Source organism: Nicotiana attenuata, unplaced genomic scaffold, assembly GCF_001879085.1.
Source record: "Nicotiana attenuata strain UT unplaced genomic scaffold, NIATTr2, whole genome shotgun sequence".
Taxonomy (NCBI): domain Eukaryota; kingdom Viridiplantae; phylum Streptophyta; class Magnoliopsida; order Solanales; family Solanaceae; genus Nicotiana; species Nicotiana attenuata.
This window is the reverse complement of record NW_017672905.1, coordinates 113313-135198: the sequence shown is the minus strand read 5'-3', so window position 1 is coordinate 135198 and position 21886 is coordinate 113313. Positions and strand designations below refer to the sequence as shown.

At 38.9% G+C, this 21886-nt stretch overlaps 1 protein-coding gene across 2 annotated transcripts; it reads left to right on the top strand.

Moving 5' to 3' along the window:
* Window positions 1-1487: 1487 nt before the first annotated feature.
* Window positions 1488-21505, top strand: LOC109214888. 2 transcript variants are annotated; one of them, XM_019378851.1, is made up of 11 exons: window positions 1488-1946; window positions 4836-4983; window positions 6066-6133; window positions 7512-7582; window positions 8532-8795; window positions 16476-16639; window positions 16724-16779; window positions 17010-17062; window positions 20758-20926; window positions 21026-21123; window positions 21199-21505. In XM_019378851.1, the coding sequence occupies exons 1-11, from the start codon at window positions 1778-1780 to the stop codon at window positions 21310-21312; spliced, it is 1374 nt and encodes a 457-aa protein (XP_019234396.1). In that variant the 5' UTR covers window positions 1488-1777; the 3' UTR covers window positions 21313-21505. The 2 variants fall into 2 exon arrangements, with proteins under 2 accessions (XP_019234396.1, XP_019234397.1); XM_019378852.1 differs by having other exon boundaries at window positions 1559-1946; window positions 4839-4983.
* Window positions 21506-21886: the final 381 nt, after the last annotated feature.

Sequence of the window (21886 nt, the reverse complement as noted above, 5' to 3'; positions counted from 1 at the left end):
CCCGATCCGGACATACGCCCAAGTCCAAAATTGTCATAGAACCTATTGGCACCGTCAAATCCTGGTTCCGAGGTGCAATTTGTGCACATTTGTATCTTACTATAAGTATAAACATGATAATGTGATAATAAGGATTTTCAAGGTGCAACATATTCATTGGAGTTAATATGGCTGATTTATTCACCAAATCTCTGCCGACGTCAACCTTCAAGAAGCTAGTGCACAAGATTGGGATGTGAAGGCTTAAGGATGTGAATTGATGCTCTCATCATTGGGAGTTAATACGCGTTGTTCACTTTTTCCCTTACAAGATTTTATCCCATTGGATTTTCCTTACAAGGTTTTTAACGAGGTAACCAAAAAGTTGTATTATTAGATGTACTCTTTTTCCTTCACCAGATTTTTTTTCACTGGATTTTATTTTAGTTAAGGTTTTAACGAGACACATTATCTGTTGAATAGACATTCAAGGGGGAGTGTTAAAAATAGAATTGTATTTAAGGTGAATGTCAATATTTTAGAGAGATTTTAGGGTTTGTTACTTGGTGGCTGAGTCACTTTTCCCCTATAAATAGAGGGTCCTATGAATTTTGTCTCTACTTTTCTCCGCAATACTCTACTACTACTACTACTACTACTACTACTACTACTACTTCTTCTTCTTCTTCTTCTTCTTCTTCTTCTTCTTCTTCTTCTTCTTCTTCTTCTTCTTCTTCTTCTTCTTCTTCTTCTTCTTCTTCTTCTTCTTCTTCTTCTTCTTCTTCTTCTTTTATAACAATTTTTATGATTTTACACCTTTTTCTTTAACTTTTACTATACTATCCGTTCCAATTTATGTGAACCTGTTTGACTGGGTACGGAGTTTAAGGAAAAATAAAACTTGAGACGATGTACACGTGCTTTGACTAGTTCTTAAAATAGTATTAACTTGTTAATTAGATAAACTCACTACCTGACAACTGCCCTTAAAAAGGTGCTATTTCTACATCATGTTCCTTTACAATTTTAAATTTAATGAAATGACCTTTTTAGATGTGTAAAGGTTAAGTGTAAAAATAAATCTACAATGTGTAAAAAAAAGGTAGGTTCTTAAAACTAAAAACAAGTTTGTAAAGAGCCAAAAAAACTAGTTATTTGAAAAATAGAACATGAAATTTATTAGAACATATTAAGCTAGCGTTTGGCCATAAATCACAAATTTATTTTGAAAAATCTGATTTGGGTGAAGTTTCGTTTGAAGATGAAAATGTGTTTGGACATACGTTTTCAAAACATATTTTCCAACTTTATTTTGGAAAAACATGTATATAATTCCCAAGTTTTGGGATTTTGGCTCAAAATAGCTGATTTTGGGATTTGAAATTTGAGATTTGGGGTTTGGCCACAATATGAGCAAAATTTATGGCTAAAATTGAGTTTTGAAAATAAATTTCAAATTTATTTTGGGAAAACTACTGGCCAAACGGGCCTAAGTTACTTTTAAAGATAAAAATAAGTGTGGATAAGTCAAATCTTTAGCTTATATATATGCACATCTCAAGCAGCCTTTCAGCTCGTTGCCCCAAGATAAAGGAGGAGTAGAAATCTCCTAAAAATGACGGATGCCTCAATATCTGTTCTTTAAAATGGGCGTGGGCGTGGGCGTGGGCGTGGGCATGGGCATGGAGGATATAAATGGATAATATATAGTAAGAAAAGAATGGGAGAGACGGTGACATAACAAGCAACAGGGTTAGGGCGCCAGCGAATTTGACGGGCAAATCACTAACTCCTATTTATGGCGTCATTGGCACCAATATTTCATGATCATTATTTGCCTCGATTTAAGCACCATTCTCATTCCAATAACAATTCCTTCTTATGTTCCAATCCATATTCCTCCTCTTACCCGTACTGTTGTTCTTCATCGGCGTCCTTTAATTGGAAGAACTTTGTCATCTTTTCTGGTAAATTATTTTCCCTCCTTTTACAGCTTATATCAAATTCTAATTGAAATTTGTGCTTGCTCAAATGAATGTTAACATGAGGTGTTTGTTCTGTTGTTTGTTTGGCTACGCTTATGCATTTTAGTTTGATCGTTAATTGGATGCAGATTCCTTTAAATTTCATTCAGTTAGTAAATTGGTTAATGCTTGAAGGCTGAAGCAAGTGATACATGGATTAACACAGTAATGCTAAATACAAATGAGATCTTTGTTTTGAATTCTGTGCCTTGAGCAGATATGTGCAGATATTCTGTTGAAGCTGAAACATTCAACTCGTCTTCTATATGTTGAAAGTGATAAACCAGGAATACATATCTGTCTTAATTTGTCTTATTATTGCCAAGAAGCTTTCGTACACCTCAACTATTCCATCAGGGGCCACGATTTAGGTAGATGAGAAGAAATCACCCAACCATTTTGCCTCTGCTGGAATTCAGACCTCGGTCTCTCATGGTCTTCATCCTAGCTTCATCGATCGCTAGGCGGTACCCTTGGATGCAACTACCTTTGCTTGGAGTAGCTGTGTAGCTGTGTAGTTCTTCATTTGACTCTATGCCTTATTCTTTAGGTTATCTTTTGGGACCTTCAATATCAACTACCTTTGCTTGGAGTAGCTGGTATATCATTATAACCTTATTCTGTAAGAAAAACTCTAAAAGTAAACTTGGGTGGGTCAATTCCATAGAGCACCCTAAATGGGGTCATTTGCAGGGTTGAACGAAGCTGGTGTTGTACCATAGTCAGCCTAGGACAACCATTTGCACCACTAACCATTTGTACAGTCTCCCTGTTTGTCTACTGGTTCGTGGATGATAGGTTGAACTAAAGAGAATTTCGGTCTGTGGTCCCTTAAAACAACCCCTTCCAAAATATGCTAAGAAATATCTTGTCTTGGTCAGTCACGATACTATCTGGGGGAACCATGTGAGTTGTAGATATTTTCTAAAAATGGCCTGGTCACTTGCTGAGCAGTGGAAGGACCTGACAATGGGAGGAAATGAACGTAGTTACTATATCTATGCACTACCACAAAAAAGTATCCATACCCGCAGATTCAGGAGCCCTTCGTGGCAATGTTCGTCCAAACCTTATGAAGTATAAGCTAGGGATACAAGTGAAATATTAAGGAACATATCAACAATCTTGTATCTACTTCTTAATATCAGTCAACATTGAAGGCCAGTAGAACACACCTGTCATCATATGTTGACTAGCGAGGATCCTTGAATGACCCCAACCCCAAGAGATGAGGGGTGTGTAGAACTAAGTAGCTGTCCTCCAAGCTTACAAGTGCTGCCAATCTACATTTTAACATTCATTTCTGCAAAGTCAAGGATTGCATGCGGGTTAATATTATTGACTGCAACTATGACTTAGCCTGTTTGGTCAAGCTTCTCCAATCCTAGAAGCACCTTTTTTTTTCAAAAAAAAGTGCTATTTTTCCGAAGTTGAAGTGTTTGACCGAACTTTTGGAAGAAAAAAAAGTGCTTTTGAGGAGAAGCAGAAGTAGTTTTGGAGAATCAGAAAAAGTAGCTTCTCTCTAAAAGTACTTTTTTGAAAAGCACTTTTGAGAAAAATACACTAAGAAGCAGTTTTTAATAAACACTAATTGCTGCTCAGAAGTGCTTTACAAATTAATTAGTCAAACACAAACTGCTTCTAACCAAAAGTACTTTTGAGAAAAAGCATTTCTCAAAATAAGCTGATTTTTGCAGCTTGGCCAAACAGGCTATTAGTAATGTCCACATCACCTTCATATCTAGCTAGAACCTCCTGTGTCCAAGTAGGTTGTAATTGAATATGTTGCTACATTAATCAAGTTCTGCATGTCTGTGAGATAGAGCATCAGTAGATGAATAATCCACTCCTCCCTTGTAATGTATTTCATAGCTCGAATCCATAGTTTAGTGAAACCCTTCTACTATGGTTTAGTGGTGATCTTTTTGCCATTGAAGTTTCTCAAACTAAAATGATTGGTCTTTGCTGTAAAAGCGGTAGGCTGTAAATAATGCCTTCGTGCTTCTATTACAGTCCATAAGACAATTAACTTCTTTAATCTGTAGGCAAACCTTGACGTGTAGCACTTAGAGCCATCAAATGCCACAGCAACTAATTCAGGATATTTCTGGTTCATTGAGACACATAGATATTGCTTTTATAATTCACTCCCCCTATGTTAGTGTGTAGTTTGTCAAGAAATAATTTATGAGCATGTCTGCTGATATGTGAGTATTGAAATTGCTATGGGAACTCGATCATTTGGCTCTAGCATGTAATGATAATGCTATGTTCTAAATAACCGGAAATGAACTCTGGTACTCTACTTTAGTCAATTCCATGTTGCTTGTGGTGTCCTTCCACTTGTCGGTGCTGTAGCTTGCTTCCAGCCCATCCTCCTATGCAGGTTGTGTGGATATCTGCTAAATGATAAGAGTTGAAGCTGCTTCAGGGACTTACTGATATACTGGAATCTGCTTTAGGCAGTTCTATATTGCTCGTTATGTGCTTTTAGGTGTCAGCGATATGTACCTACAGCTGGCTTCCTCCTCTACTTTGGGTAGGTTGCTTGATAAAAAGGGTGATGTTAACGTTTGAAGTCTTATGTGTTTCTGGTGTCCTTTGGAAAATAATGAGCGTCAAGTTGCAACAGTTTGCTCCTGCTTATTTTATGAATTTGGAATATTAACTTTCTATATCATAATTCAGATATGATGACAATATGCTCTTTTGCAACTTCCACGTCTTTGTTTATGCTACAGATGTTTTGGATAGTATTGCATTTCTCTCTTTCTTTTCTTTTTTTTGCAAATTGTTTTTCTACAGTTTTGAGAAAGTTACCCGCCCTTTCAGCAGGCATAAATAGTTTTTGGAGAAATCGAAGCCTTAGAGCACAGGTGATGAGTTCAACTGAAAGAAGTGTTTTGTCACCAAGTTGGTTGTTGGACATGGAGGATAAGCCTGAGCATCTTCTTGTTCTTGTTCATGGCATCTTGGCAAGGTAGGCAAATTCTTTGCTCACCCAATGAGGGTAGCGTACATATATCTACTTTCTAATTGAAGTATAAAAGAGTACATAAAAAAAGGATCAAAAGAGAAAAATAGAAAGTGAATAATGAATGAGTCACTGTTGATATCAACAATTTGAGATGGCAAATGTGTAGGATAAAAGTTAAACAAACTAGTGTGTCACCTGTTTCCATGTTCATCCAAGCATACGTTCGGCTTAATTGATGTTATCCTTCTGCAAACAGAAAGCATTAGCATTTATAGGGTGCATGTGGTAGAACCTAAGAATAAGTTTCAAGAGGTAATAATGCATGTATCTTCTACATAACTGATAGAAGGTGTGAAGTCTTGAATGCAGTAACAGTTATTAATGGTTCTTATCTCTCATACATATCTCTTTATTGGGTTGTTTGATAGCATTATTTTTTACTTTGGTCAGGCCTAATCTTTGTCATTCTAAATTGCTGAAGAGAAAGTATCAGCAGGGAGAAATATCTTTGCAATCGGATAACAAATGAGTACAGTCAGACCTCTCTATAACAACTATCCTCTATAAAAACAATTCTCTATGACGGCCAAGTTTTCTTGGAACCGATTTTTTACGTGATGTTATATTATATATTCTCTATTACAACATTTCGTTATTGCAACCAAAAAATTTCCGGACAACGACACCATTATAGAGAGGTTTGACTGTACTTGATTATTGTGTTTTTTGCTGTTGGTATACTAGATTACTAGGTCTGGTTTCAAGTTGTCTTTTTTTCATTATTACAACATGTTTTACTTTTTCCCGAATTCCGAAGGAGCATGAAGTTCTATCTGAGCTTTCTCTCCTTGCTTCTCCATGGGTGACATGCATCACCTTTATCTATTTTGGGTGAAAATGCTTTTGTGGTATTCATGAGTCAAGCTTCTAAAGGCGGATGTACAATTACCTCAATTCATCAGGTTGTCGATGATATTGTACCTGATATTTTAATGGGTACTATGCTCATTGCTGATCACGTGCATAGATCTTATAGTAGCGTCTGTCACTCAACTAGCTTGTCATGTTGTTTGCATGGGATGCAGCCCAAGTGATTGGACGTATGCACAAGCAGAGCTTAAAAAGCGGTTGGGAAGAAACTTTGTGATCTATGGTATAGCTTTCTGTCCAAATTGTCTACTGTCATGCTTTCTTGCTTTTGCTTAATAGTTTTGATTTTCTTGCTTCAATTGCACTCTACTCTGAGATACTGAAGTGCCAAAAAGCTCTTGCTTCCATCACATGAGAATGTTGTATCCGTGAAAGTAAAGTATATTATGAATACTTCACTTCCAAAAATTACAAGCTGTGTAAACCAGAATATTTAACTCCAATACTTTTTGGAAGCTCGATGCATAACATTTCAACATTTGGAACAATCTTAATGCATTTTAAATGAAATGATTATTTGATTTGTCAGGAAGAAAGTTCTGGGTCCGAACACTTTACTTATATTCTGGTATAGAGAATCACACTCTGACAGCTTAGTAAGTTTTTGTCTATTAAACATAGGCGCTTTTCCATCGCCCTCGTTTTCCCGTCTGAATACAAGATGAAGTCACTGCGACAATTAACAACAAAGTAAGCTTTATGCTTCTCTCTAATTATTATTTTACTAAGGAACGGTAAACGAGATTAGCTATATATCCTATGCATAGAATCCAATTCTTTACATCTTTGCATCCCTTTTGAAAAGAAACTATAGCTCATTCAGCAAGGAAGGATGAGTAATTTCTGCATCGTCTTCTTTCCTCCATTCTTCTTGTCCTTATGGTCGAGGAAGCTTGAATTGCATTGTAGGAGTTACCTGTTAAACAGGATATGGATATTTTTCTCCAGTGCAGAACCAGATAAAGGGCAGCCCGGTGAACAAAGTATCCCTCATTCACGTAGAGTCCGGGCAAGAACCACATCCCTCATTCACGTAGAGTCCGGGCAAGAACCACACCCCAAGGGGTGTGATGTAGACAACCTACCCTAATGTAGAACCAGATCAGTGGGAAAATTTCAGTTATAGTTTTGGGAGAATAGTGTTCATGTCCCAGTAGAGTCAAGAAACTCTAGGTGATTTTTCTCCATCTACCTAATTTGTGGGCTGAGTTATATAGTACCTCTGTTAGTGGGAGGTAGCAGGTATCATATGGAATAGTTAAGATGCACGCAAGCTAGGTGTGACACCACCATTATAAAAAATAGCTTCTCCTTCTCCTTTTTAATTGGAGAAAAGAAGAGGAGAGGGTATGGAAGAGGAGAAGAAGACAATTAAGAGCAACCAATTTAGTTCTAATGGGACATGAATTCTTATGAAATGAACCTTTGGAATTGGTAACGGTGACTAAACTATAGTTTCAGCTGAATGTGGTTTCTTCTTCATGAAATAATTATGAATTTGAAGCCTGATCTCAGAACTTGAACATATGTTAAATGATGAACCAAAAGTTAGCCAGTTGGGATTGCCAGTTGACCCTTTTTCTTCCTTCTTTTCTTTGCAGCAAGTTCATGTAACACTTTCACTAAAACCTTCTCCGGGATTGATGGAGCTGGGAAAAGGCTAGCAGATGAAGTGAGTAAAAGAGGTGGTGCATGGACTTAGTTGTGCTTGTGATATTAGTACTACACACTGTCATGGTGTAAGTTGGGTCTAACTCTGGTGCAAATAAGCAAATATAGGGGTATACTCTCAATCAATCAAGCAATCAACTTCCCTTGGTCCCAACCTTGTTGGGCTCGCTATATGAATCGTTTGTACTCATTTTTTCTCTATTCTAGCATTCTTGAGTATTCAGATGTTTACTATTATTTAGACTACTTTTTCATTGGCCGTCAACGTACTCTCTCCCTCCTCCTTCATTCGAGCTTGGAACCAATTGTGCTTGCACATAGACGGAGTTTCTAGAGGTATATTTTATCCATCATAATAGATAACTGTAAATGGATGTAATCTGACCTGGTAGCTGCTATCCAGGAAGCTCGGCCTCCTAAACGGGATACGAATATGGCATAATGCGGAGACTTTTCTAGCAGTTCTGTGGTGGCGGATATGACCCTTTTCACATATTTACAAGAACTGAAAGAAACAGACCCATATGATATATTGTACTATCGAGTTTTCCAAGTTATCAGAAATTTTTTTCTCCTTTCGTCTGATCTCAAATGGTTCTTTGAATACTAGTAAAAGGACCTTCTCTCTGCCTACTTCTTCGAATTAGCAATGAACTTTTATTAATGCACCAGTAGTTATGCGAATTGGATTATCACCTTCATTTTTGAATAAAAAGTTCTTTCTTGATTTTCATGATGGAAGTGTTCAATCTGCATTCCTTATCATAATTTTCTTTTCAAAAAAACTGAGTGGTCAAATTGTTTCCAAGTACACTTCTCTGATTTGTAATCATAAAATTTTCCATTCCATGCTTCTCAGAAGTTAGATGCCTATTTTAAAGTTGTCGGATTTTACCTTGTGATTGCTGAATGATTTGCCTTTTATATACGTCACAACTAATTATGAACAGGTCATGCTGGTTGTAAAGAAGCGAGAGAGCCTAAAGAAGATTTCCTTTCTAGCTCATTCTCTTGGTGGATTGATTGCAAGATATGCTGCTGGTGTTCTTTATACATCAACCAACCATAGTGACCCTTCTGATGATGTGGTCGCTTCAACTAATGCAAACTTCAAAATGACATGCTTCTCAAATAAAGGCTTAATTGCTGGGCTGGAACCAATCAATTTTATCACCTTGGCAACGCCACATCTTGGTGTGAGAGGGAAAAAGCAGGTTAGTTCTCATGTGGCCATCTGTTGAATGTCTATGATGCTAATTGTGGTTCTTTCTTATTACAAGGTTTTTGGTAAATGTGATTTCTTTGGATGGTATTTGTGGTAATATATCCTTGAGAAGTTACTCGACTTTTTACCGTGGTAAATCCTTCTTCGGAAAATTTTTGTGAGGCATATAATAAAGTTTTATTGGAAAATTGAGTGTTAAAAGAGTTCCTGTTTTCGAATTTCATCAAATCATCAATATATGATTTTCAGTTGTCTTTACACATTTAATCATATACTGGCTTTGTTCTTATCCTGATTCATTTTTTTATAAGGTAAAGGTTTTATTAAATCGTACCAAGATGGTCAAAAGAAAGCACAAAAGCAAAGTACAGAACATGCAGCTATTACATTCTCCTTCCTAAGAGATCTAAAAAATCCATATATTGATTTAGACTTACTAGAAGGCTACTTTTACACCAGAAATACAAGTTTTGTAAGCATCTATTTTTAGTTCTAGGAATTAAGAATTCTCTGTCATTCAGAACAAGCCTTGTTCCCCTCCAGCCATATAGTCCAGCAAATGCACAATGGAACTGTCCTCCATATCTGCTTTTTAGGAACCACCTGTTGCTGCCAACTTTCCATTAATCCCTTCACATTTTGAGGCATCACCCAAGCAATACCTCTACAACAACATACTCATTTTAATCCTACAAGTGGGGTCTAGGGAAGCTAGTGTGTACACAGACCTTACCTCTACCTTGTGAAGGTAGAGAGGTTATTTCCGATAGATCCTCGGCTCAAGGAAAGCATAAACACAATAATTTTGAAAAAGAGATACGGTAATGGAGAAGCCATGCCATGGAAAGAAAAGCAGTAACAACAGCCAAAAAAATAAGATAATCGAAGCAAAAGAAACAACATGTTCTAATAAAAGTGTAAGAATAAGGAATACGGAAATAATACTAGTACTACGGGTATGGAAAAAAATTATAGGTATGAAAACCTTTCCACCGATGTTCTAATATAACCTTCCGATTCTATGGTTCTCCCTGGCTACGAGGCCTCACATGGGTAGAGTTCGATATTCCTTTGTCGATGGCTGACCCCGCTCTTTCCTTTCATCGGTCGGTAAGTGCGTCCTATTCCTATTAAGCGGGGCAGCAGTTGCTAAATAAAAAGGTCTGAAAAATGCTCGACTACCTACAAACCTACTACCCTAATCCTCGACTTCCACACCTTCCTATCAAGGGTCATGTCCTCGGTAAGTTGAAGATGTGCTTTGTCCTGCCTAATCACCTCACTCCAATACTTCTTCGGCCTGCTTCTACCTCTACTTGGACCCACCATAACCAACCTCCCATACCTCTTTACCACGACATCTGTGCATCTCCTCTTCACATGACTGAACCATCTCAGCTTCGTTCTCGCATCTTGTCCACCATAGAGGTCACTTCCACCTTGTCCCAAATATCTTCTTTCCTGATCATATCTCTCCTAGTATGCTCATACATCCATTTCAACATCCTAATTTCCGCCACTTTCATCTTCTGAACATGAGATTCTTGACTGGCCAACACTCCGTCCATTACAACATTGTCGGTATAACAACCACTTTGTAGAACTTACCTTTAAGACTTGGTGGAACATTCTTATCACACAAGATGCCGGATGCGAGCCTCTATTTCATCTACCCTTCTCCAATGACATCATCGTCGATCTCCCTATTACCTTGGATTATAGACCCAAGGTACTTGAAACTTTCTCTTTTGGGGATGATTGTGTATCCAACCTCACTTCCACGTAAGCCTCTGAAGTCAGGTCACTGAACTTGCACTCCAAGTTTTTTGTTTTAGTCCCGCTCAACCTAAAACCTTTAGATTCCAGGGTTTGCCTCAAGACCTCTAGTTTAGCATTAACATCGCTTCGTTTCTCGTCAATTAGTACTATGTCATCTGCAAATAACATATACCAAGGCATCTCCCCTTGAATGTGTCGCGTCAACTCATCCATCACCAAGGCACATAAGAACGAGCTGACTGCTGATCCCTATTGCAACCCCATCACGACTCGGAAGTGTTCCGAGTCTCCTGCCACTGTCCTTACTAGGTCTTGGCTTCATCGTACATGTGCTTAATCGCCCTAGTGTATGCTACGCGTACACCTCTAGCCTCCAAACATCTCCACAGAACCTCCCTTGGGACTTTGTCGTATGTTTTTTCTAGGTCGATGAACACCTTATGTAAGTCCCTCTTCCTCTCCCTATGCTGCTTCATCAATCTCCTAATAAGATTAATGGCTTCTATAGTCGATCGCCTCGTTATGAATCCGAACTGGTTCTCCGAAATAGACACACCCCTCCTCACCCTTATCTCCACCACCCTCTCCCAAACTTTTATAGTGTAGTTTAGTAGCTTGATACCCCTATTGTTATTGCAATTTTGAATATCAGCCTTGTTCTTGTACAAGGGAATCATTGTTCTCCACCTTAATTCGTCGGGCATTTTTGCCATCCTAAAAATGACATTAAACAACCCAGTGAACCCACTCCAAACCTGCCCTTCCTAGGCTCTTCCATAATTCCACTAGGATCTCGTTTGGCCCCGCCGTTCTTTCCCTGCTCATCTTACATATAGCCCCTCAACCTTCTCAACCTTTACACGCCTACGATACCCGCAACCCTGATTACTCTCGGGGTGCTCCAAATCACCCAGCACGATGTTCATGTCCCTTTCTTCGTTCAAGAGTCTATGGAAGTATGTCTGCCATCTACGTCCAATGTGTGCCTCTTCCACCAATACTTTGCCATCCTCGTCTTTGATGCACTTCACTTGTTCTAGGTTTCCGGCTCTTCTTTCTCTCACCTTAGCTAGCCTGTACTGCTTCTTACCCTCGCCTTTGTCCTTAAGTTCTTCATATAAGCATTCAAACACATCCTTTTTGCCGTCGTAACCACTAACTTCGCCTCCTTCTTCGCCGCCTTGTACCTCTTCCTATGCGTCCGCTTATCTTCCTCGTCTTGTGCTCCACTAATTTCACATACGCGGCCTTCTTGGCTTCCGTTTTCCCTTGGACATCTACCAACGTTACCCCTCGAGGCACCCAAACCTCTCTAGTTGCTTCCCGAATGAAACTAGCAGTCCTATCCACATGTTTGCATCCCTACTACTCCCTCAAGCCCCCATCTCACCAACTTCTCCCTCATCATCTGAGCTCTGACAGTAGTCAAGCCAACCCATTTGATCCTTGGCCTGTCGCATAAAGCCCTCTTTTTTCTCTTCCACTTATTCTCTAAATCCATCACCAAGAGCTTATCTTAGATTGTGAGATCCTCACTCGGGATAACCTTGCTATCACCTTCCTAAGGAGTAAGTAATCTTTGTGAGTCTTAGCCACCGTACTATGAAAGGTCACCAAATGCTCCTCCTTCCTTGGAAAACTCGAATTAGCTATCACAAACTCAAAAGTTTCCGCAAAATCCAAAAGCGAGACTCCTCACTCGTTTCTATCCCCAAAACCAAAACCACCATGTACAACGTTATAACCCCCTAAAGTTGTCCCGATGTGGCCATCAAAATCTCCTCCTATGAATAGCTTCTCAGTGAGCGGTATACCGATCACAACCTCATCCAAATCCTCCCAAAATGCTTCTTGGCCTCCTCTCCCGATCTCGCTTGAGGTGTGTAAACACTAATTATGTTTAAAGTAAGCTCTCCAACGACTAGCTTAATCCCCATCATCCCGTTGTTAACCCTCCTAACCTCTACCACCTGCTCCCTGAGTTTCTTATCAACTAAAATGCATGCTTCATTCCTATTCTTCGAGCCTCATGAGTACCACAATTTAAACCAGTCCACATCCCGTGTCTTAATCCGTACCCATTTGGTTTCTTGGGCTTAAGCTATATTGATCCTCCTTTTCTTGAGAATCTTGACCAACTCTATAGACTTCCCGTCAATGTCCCTATATTCCAAGACCAAACTCTCTTCCTAGAGAGGCTCCCTTAACCCACTTGCCACCCTTGGCCCTCACCCCCAGCCTCAACCGAGGAATGACCTTAATATACCATCGTTCATCAGAGCCACTACAACAGGTGTAAACTAATTAGGCGTTTACTAAAAATGACAATAAAACAAGCGGCGATTCTAGAGTTAAAGAAAGGCAAGTGGGACTAAATACAAGCATCGATATTAAAGGACAGGAAAGCAAATACGAATGAGCGAAACAGAATATAGCAAATCAAGAAATATAGAACCTGGATTGTAGTCGGAGACGTCAAGACGATGTTGCCACTCGTTGGGCAGGAGGAATTACAGTAGAGAACACCTGGATGGAGGTCGACGGAAACAATGGAGCTCATCGGAAAACTGACCGGAATGACTATATCCCGTCGGAACTGGCAGGAACTTGGGTGGTTAGGTCGATTTGAGGAGGGACCACCAAAGAGGGAAAATCTTGCCGGAAATCTGACTGTATGGTTGTTCACGCGCCGATGCGTGGCTGGATCTCGCCGGAATAGTCCTGGTTCAGCCGGCCCTGTTCACTGTACACAAATGCAAACACACACACACACACAAGGAGAGGGAGAAGGAGAGAGGAGAGAGGAGAGAGAAGGGGTGGGATGTTTGTCGCCGTCGCTGGGTTGGTCACCGGTGGTGATAGAACAGCTCAGGGAGAAGAAAAGAAAGAAAAGAAAAAGAAGGAAGAGAAGAGGAGAGAGAGAGAGAGGAGAGAGAAGGGGCCTACCTGCTGGGGATGGTGGTCTCCTGCGCTGGGTTGGTCACTGGCGGGGAAAGAGTCGTTAGAGAGTTCAAAGAGAGAGAGAGAGAGAGAGAGAGAGAGAGAGAGAGAGAGAGAGAGAGAGAGAGTGTGTTTGAAGAGAAAGAGAGGTAGGACCTCACTGCAGATTATGTAGCAATCCCAAGCAATACCTCTAATGGTTAGAAAAAAATCTCAACATTGTCTGGCAAAATTGCAATGGGGAAAAAGATGTCAACTGGTTCCTGATTTTCTTGACATAGATAGCATCTGCTGCATAGGAAAAAAATCCCTCTTCTGCAAGTTATTCTGAGTTAAACATGCCCTGCAAGCTGTTATCCGCCCAAAGCAAGCTACCATGACAGGAGCTTTTGTCTTCCATATCATCTTCCAGGGCCAAGAAGCTTTGCACTGTCCTGATTGCTTAATCAATAGTCTGTAGCAGTTTTTAACTGAATGTTTTTTGTCTTTGCTTGCTAACCAAAGCAAGGAGTCCATTCTATCATGATCGATACAAACTAATTCCAACTGCAGAAGTAACCGACAGAAAAGCTCCATCTCCCAGTCATTTAAATTCCTTCTGAAAACGATTTACCAGGACTTGAATGAAAATCAGCAAGTGTACCTTCATTATCTGCTGAACAGCTGAACAGAATAGGGAATTATCCTTCAGGTACTCGTCTCCAGCCCACAAATCTGTCCAGAATCTAATTTTTAATTCCATCATCCACCCCCAATCTGGTGAATTGATTAAATTCTCCCTAAAGCTTACTTATGTTCTTCCAGACTCCCCTTTTAATATTTCTCCATCCTTCCTCTTTGCCATGAATAGCATTTTAGCTCCTTCCAAAACTTCATTTCCTTCCATGTAATACCTCCAAAGCCATTTGACTAGCAAACTTTTATTGTTTAATTTCGGATTTCTTACACCCATTCCACCCCCTTCTTATCCCTCAGAACCACCTGCCTTTTGACCAGATTAATTCTTTTCTCGTCTTCATTGTCATCCCATAAAAACCTATTTCTTGTTGAATTCAGTTTTATTCTCCAATGCTGCTGGCATTGAGAATATGGACAGTAGGTAGGCAGGCATACCATGTAGTACACTTTTAATGAGAGTAAGTTTGCCCCCATTGAGAAATATTGTTTCTTCCATGGGTTAGTTTATTAGCACATCTATCCAGAACACCTTACCAAATGTTCTTATCCTGATCTATTTATCTTGAATGGAATCCTCTTCATGGGTAATCCTACGTTTAAATGGAGTAGTTGGTACTTAATTCAATCAATCAGCTCTGCCTTGAGCCAAAAGAAGTTAGGTCGTCTATATGAATCCTCTTAAACCATTATATTTAATTCGGATCCAACTTGTTCCTTGCTTACATTCCATGGAAAATCAAGATTCTCCAAAACTAGAGATTCTCTAATTCTCACATATATATACTAACCCATATACTGATCTGCAAGTCCCTTAATCAGGCTAAACTGCCAAAATGGCGGATCTAATGCAAGTGTAACAACAATAACTAAAAGCCTTAATCCGAACAAGTTGGTGTAAGTCATTACTTTTATTGTGTTCTTTCCTCCGCCAAATGAGCGTTGATGATGAATAATTGGTGCTTGTGGAATGAAAACTGACATCAGCTATTGACAACTCATAAAAGAAACTAACTTCAGTCTTTGACAAGGTAAATCAACAGATTTTGTGGTGTTCCATTTTAAAGCAAAATTTTGACTTTTGGAATTGTATCTTGGTATTATATTCTTTTGCTGGGGTACCTCATGATCTCTAGAATAAGGCACAAAGATATTGATGGTTAATTAAGGTTTGTGTACTTTCCCAGGAGAAATATAATCGTTGTTGTTCCCAAATTTGATAGTTAACCCAATAGAATGTCAATGCGACAATTGTATTAGGAGAAAAAGATCCAAGTCTCATGTTAGCATTTGCTGATTGTTTTGTTTGATAGTTCTTTTCATTACTGAGAAATACTCGGGGCCAGCTGCCGCACGGTTTGAAACTCGGTTGGTAATGGCCCACTGCTCTATCCTTCTCCACAATACCATGATTTTGTCGACAACAGTATTCGAACTCGTAACGTGTGCCTAACCCACACATAGTTTTGTGCTCTTACTACTTGACCAAAGCCTTAGAGACTAAAATTTTCTTTATCTCCACGATTGTTTTTTGAAAATTATTCGAAAGAGACTTGTTACTCCCATTTTATTTCTGTCTAGGGCCTCTCCGTAAATTGAAATATTCTAGAGTACACTCTCAGCTGGTACAAAGAATTAGAAGAAAGTGATAGGCACTATTTCCATAATTTTCTACTATGATGTGTTGATCTTCTTGTCCTAGTTAACTGCCGTCTTCATTAAGGCCCATTTTCTAGATCAATGCTGGTAACTACATTATTTGATACAAAAACCGAAGAAGTACTCATGTATTTTATTTCTTATTGGAAGGCAAAAGAAGCACAAATTGATAGTTTACATTTAAAAAGTACTCCAAAGAAACTAGAAATTATCCTTGTTTCAGGAAAGTAGATGCCATTTAGGGATGTCAAAAGTATAAATGATGACTCTTATTATGCAATATATAGAAGGTATGTAACCAATATAATCAGAGTTATTAATATTATTCAAGAAGGAAATATGACAGACAAAAAATGAAATAGCTTATCATATCTGCAATAAATTCTTTAGGTCAACAAAAACCCCAAATGGGTGATGTTTTAGGGTCCAGTTATCTTCCCTCCTTGCGTCACAGGATATACAAATCCGGGAAAGTAATTGGTAGGTTTTATTCATCAGCAAGTGTTTTTATATAATCCAACTGTAAGATAATGGCTCCAGCAAGATTTGAACAATTTTTGTGATTATTTATGTTGGCTCTTGACATCCCGACTGTTGATTATCTTTTATTGTTTAGCTTCCATTTCTCCTGGGAGTTCCTATATTAGAGAAACTCGCAGCACCAGTTGCTTCCATTTTTGCTGGTCGAACTGGTAGTCAGCTCTTCCTCACAGAGGGCAAGCCCAACAAACCACCTCTTCTACTTAGAATGGCATCCGACTGTGATGATGGTAAATTTATGTGAGTCAAAAAATCTTTCTACCCCGAGCAGCAGTTTCCTATTCCATCTTTAAGCTTCTTACACATGTTTTTTCCTTCTTGCAGATCGGCCCTCGGTGCTTTCAAATGTCGTGTTCTTTATGCTAATGTCTCTTATGACCGTATCCTTTGCATCTCCTTGTAGTTTCTCAAGCTTCATATTTCCTTTAAATTTATATATATATATATATATATATATATGTGTGTGTGTGTGTGTGTGTGTGTGTGTGTGTGTGTGTGTGTGTGTCAGTTTTCTTTTTTCTCTTTTGGCTAAAGTAATTTCTTTTTTTGGTTTCTATTATTAGTTTTACTTCCCTTGCAGTAATTGCACTAATTTCTTGACATAATCTAGATATGGTTGGTTGGCGTACATCCTCTATAAGAAGGGAGACAGAACTTTTCAAGGTGATCTTATAATTATTAAATACTCTATTACTTTTCAAGAAGATAATCATTCATTCTGATTAGATGTCTACAATATCGCACTATGAATTCGGGTAGTTAGTCTGGATAAATTGGTGTGAGGTCAAGTATAGCTACTGTTTCAGGTAAAGAGTAATTAAACAAGGTTCAGATCTAAAGTTTAAGCTTTCATTATGTTCTGAAATAGGCATATTGATTATTTGCAATCATGAAACACTCACAGAGTGCTGAGGTTTTGATGACTCAGACAAGGGCTTTCCTTTCTCTCATGCAAACTTTGTTTTCTTTCTGTTCAAGCTGTGTTTCTCTTAGAGGCTTTAGTTGGTTAACTTTAGTGGTAATTTTTGTATTAGCATTCTGTAGTATGATTCTATTCTCGTGGGCTTTCTGATGCGAAAATGATTTAATGATAAACAAGACCTCGTAATGTAATTTTCATATTATACTTAAATGCTAACCTCTTTAATGCTTTCCGCAGCTCTGTGGCGGATAGAGATTCAAGTATTGTAGGTCAACCTTCAGATTTGTAGTCTAGCGGTTAGGACATTAGGCTCTAAAATCCACTAACTCCGAGGTCAAATCTTGCTGGAACTTTTACCTTGTTGTACCTTTAGTTTCTACTTGGTCTTTTTTTTATAACCCTGGTGTCCAAGCCAGCTTGCACGCACCTCGACTAATTCCACCGGATACCTGTCACCTCCCACTAGCAATAGGTACCAGGTAACTCTATCCAACAAGACTTGGATAGATGGGAAGAAATCACCTAGTGTTTTTTGCCTCCGCTGGGATTTGGACCTAAAACCTCATGATTCTCACCCACTTTATTAACCACTAGGCCACACCCTTGGGTGCTAGTTTCTACATGGTATAGCAACTAAAGAATTACCCTAGTTGCTTTAATGTGGAGAAAAAGATGCGAGAGGTGAGGCTAAGATGGTTCGGGCATGTTAAAAGGAGAAGCACAGATGCCCCAGTCAGGAGGTGTGAGAGGTTGGCCTTGGGGGTACGAGGAAGGGTAGAGGTAGACCAAAGAAGTCTTGGGGAGAGGTGATCAGGCGGGACATGGCGCAACTTGAGCTAACCGAGGACATGACCCTTGATAGGAGGGTGTGGAGGTTGAGAATTAAGTTAGAAGGTTAGTAGAAAGTCGAGCGTTTTCCTTTGTCTTCCTTAGTTCGATAGTATTAGTGTTTGTATGGTATTCTTTTTATCCTTCGTTTGCTATTACCACAAATCTTGTACTGTTATTACTTGCCATCCGTACTCCGTTAGTTTGCTATCACTGCATATCTTGTACTGTTGTTACTTGCTATCAACACTTCTTTCATATTCTCTTTTGCTGTCTTGGATTTAGTTTTCTAAATATCCTGTATTGCTATTACTTACTATTAGTGCTTCTTCCATCTTTTATTTAGCCGAGGGTCTATTCGAAATAGTTTCTCTGCCCTTTCAAGTTAGGGGTAAGGTTGCGTACATTCTATCCTATCCAGATCCCACTTGTGGGATTACACTGGGTTGTTGTTGTTGTTGCTTTAATGTGGAGAAATGAAGCACCGCAGTAGTATTTTCCATTCACTGCAACAACTACACCTCAATTCCAAGTTGTTGTTGGCTATATAAATACTCAATATCCATTTTGGTCCAATACTGAGCATGTCCCAACATATTCAGTATTGTTTAAGATTCATCACAAATTGACTAGTTTTTCCTTAACTGTCAACGTACTACAACCCTCTTCTTTTATGGTGGCTTGAAAACTTATTATAGGGGCGGAGTTAATATTCTCACTTCACTACTTTCAAAGATAATCCTCCTGACATTCTACTGTAGCAAAGAACACGTGATTTGGCTGTTAAATGATCATAGACCAGTTCCAGTAACTTTGTTTAAATTCTCACACTTTGACTGCATCTGTAGATATAAAATCATTTTTACAAGAGTTCGACTGATGGTTCCACAGTCTAATCATCAGTACATTGGACTCTGATTCCAGCAGGCTGAGTTCAGATCTAAGTGGAACCTTTAGCTTTCACAGCACATAGAGGAAAAACATATATTTACACAGTCGTATTTTGCACCTTTTACCCTTGCTTTTTTGGGTAACTTAGCTTTTACTTTTATTTTCGTGCAAATCACCACAGAATTTTTGTAATAGACAACTAAACTAAGTGGGTTCTTAATAACATCACTAACTTTTGCTGCCTTTTCCACACTCCATCACTGACCTTGTTCCTCAAACCTCTTGAAACTTCCCCCAAATCCCGCAAGGTTGTGAGTTTGTAGAAGCAGGATGGGTGTTGGTGGATGAGTTGTTGGTCCCGGCAACAGGGATTGCGGAGCTTCTTATCAGGACCCATATTAGCAGTGGTGGCAGGTGGACAGTGTGCTAGATTTGTCTACTTTATATGTGTTTACTCGTAAAACGGTACAGTTGAATTTATAGCGTGGTTTATAGACAAACGAATCGATTTGATCCCAAAATGATAAACAAATTAAATAAAATGCGAGACTTAGCGTTAAAATCGAGATAAGATAGCAGACAGCTTGGTTCCGGGAGCAAGGCTTCCAAAGACAGTAATAAGAATATTGATAGACAGAAAATAAAGTATTACTCTCTCTGTTTCAATTCAAATGACACACTTTCCTTATTAGTCCGTTCCAAAAAGAATGACACATTTCTACAATTGGAATTAATTCAACTTTAAACTCTTAATTTTAGCTATTTTACCCTTAATGAAAAGCTTTTATAACCACACAAGTATCAGCTATCATGGCCCCACAAAGCTTTTATCCCTTAAGCTTTTAAGACCACAAGTTTCAAAAGTATTTTTTTTCTTAAACTCCGTGCCAAGTCAAACTACTCCGTCTAAATTGAAACGGAGGGAGTATTAAGCTTGGAATAATGTGTATCATGAGTTTTTCCGAAATTTCGCGTCTTACAATAGCTGTTGAAGTCACTATTTATAGCTATAGGGAACAAGGTCCTAGGATCAAGCTCCTATTAAATGACAATAATGGGGGCCATTGATGAATATATAACGGCAGGCTATGAATGCCAAAATTCTCTGTAACAGGTTGTGTATTTAATACTGAGGAATATTCTTCATTGAATGTCATCTGGTGGCAAATGTTCGTTTGCCCTCGTCAACAATGTTCCCTCCGGGGTCGGCTCGATGTCACCCGAAGCTGTTGTCCTCGGTCTTGGTTTCCACTCGCTTCTTCCGTCTGTCTCCGGCTTCGCGTGCCATTCTATCCTTCGAGTATTTAATGTGATCCGATTTTACCCTATACAGAAAGTCCCCCTGCTTTCCGATGGCACATCTTTGTGTCATCGGGAAGTCGGTGAAGATTTCTTTCTTGGCGGAAAATTTGCTGAACCATTCTGAAATTTTTTTGACGCTTGATTAGACGCACGTCTCTCCGCATTTAATACTCCGAACACGTGTCATTCACGATTTAGCAATATTTTCGCCTGTTCTCGAGGTAATCATGGCCACAATTTTAGCAATATGAGAGTTAAGGCCAATTTTTCGAGGTGCGGATGATGAGTTTTCGCTCCCGATAAATTTTTCTAACATAATAGATCGAAGACACTTTTCTGATAAAATCCTTTAGGAGTTCATTATAACAGGACGAATGTGTTTCTCTACCGGTCTAAAGATTTCTTAAACTTGCAGCCACCTCGGCGATCTTTGGATGGATACAAGCATGTTGTAGATATGGAATATTGTTCAGCCGTTCCATCTGAAGGTCCCCATTTCCCTCCTGAAGCAGCCAAAGCAAAGGAGGCAGCTCAAAATGCACCCAGCGCACAGACCACATTGGAATACCATGAAATTATGGAAGGTAATATTACTAAGAAGCGTACAGTTGAAAATGAATCTCAAAGCCCTTACATCTGCTTATTTTACGGCACACTGAATCTCAGTACTCTTTTTCGAACAGAGGAAATGATACGTGGCTTACAGCAGTTAAGTTGGAAGAAAGTTGATGTTAGCTTTCACTCAGCGTTTTGGCCTTTCTTCGCCCATAACAATATCCATGTAAAGTCCTGGCAAATATGTTAAGGTTCCAACCTGTCCATCTGTATCTAATTTTATCACTATTCCTGGTAACAGGTAAAGAATGAATGGTTTCACAATGCTGGAGCTGGAGTAATTGCACATGTGGCGGACCATATAAAGCAACAAGAGAAGCAACAGGAATACTCATTTTTAACTGCTAGTTTGTAGTTCATGCAGCTGTTCAACAATTGATATTGTTTAGAAAGGAATGACGCTAGTTTCTTCCTTCTAATAGCTATAATTGATTGCAATGTTACTCTGTTTTAAGTTGCTGTAAAGTACTTGGGCAAACTGCAAAAACTTTAGGAAGTCGTGGAACTGGGCAATGTTATACTAAAATGGTGTTGCTTTCGTTGTGCAACTGAAGGGAGAAACAATGATGCCAACATTTTGATTACAAGACGAATAAATCAAAGAAATGTGAGGGCAAGAACTTCCAACCTGGAACTGTTTGGAGGAAAATGAATTCTGATGAAAATTTGAGAAGATATAGCAGGGAAGGCATTCTAGAAATAGTTTGGGGTAAAACTATTTTCCATCGTTAGCTGGAAAACAAACAGTAGAATATTGTTGACAAGCTAAGATTAACTTAAGCTAAACATTGACCAAATGAAATATTGCACCAAAAAGAACACAGCATGTTATCCACTCCTAAGATAACATAATGAACAGTTAGGCCTCTCAATATATTTGGTTTACAATCTTCCGGAGTGCGTGGCAAATCTAGGATTCAACCCTACAA

Bases quoted from the DNA above. Each gene is read 5' to 3' on its own strand.
- LOC109214888 (XM_019378851.1), top strand. From the start codon at position 1,778: ATGGCGTCATTGGCACCAATATTTCATGATCATTATTTGCCTCGATTT. The intron at 7,583-8,531 runs GTGAGTAAAAGA...AATTATGAACAG, and splicing joins GGAAAAGGCTAGCAGATGAA to GTCATGCTGGTTGTAAAGAA. The intron at 8,796-16,475 runs GTTAGTTCTCAT...TTTATTGTTTAG, and splicing joins GTGTGAGAGGGAAAAAGCAG to CTTCCATTTCTCCTGGGAGT.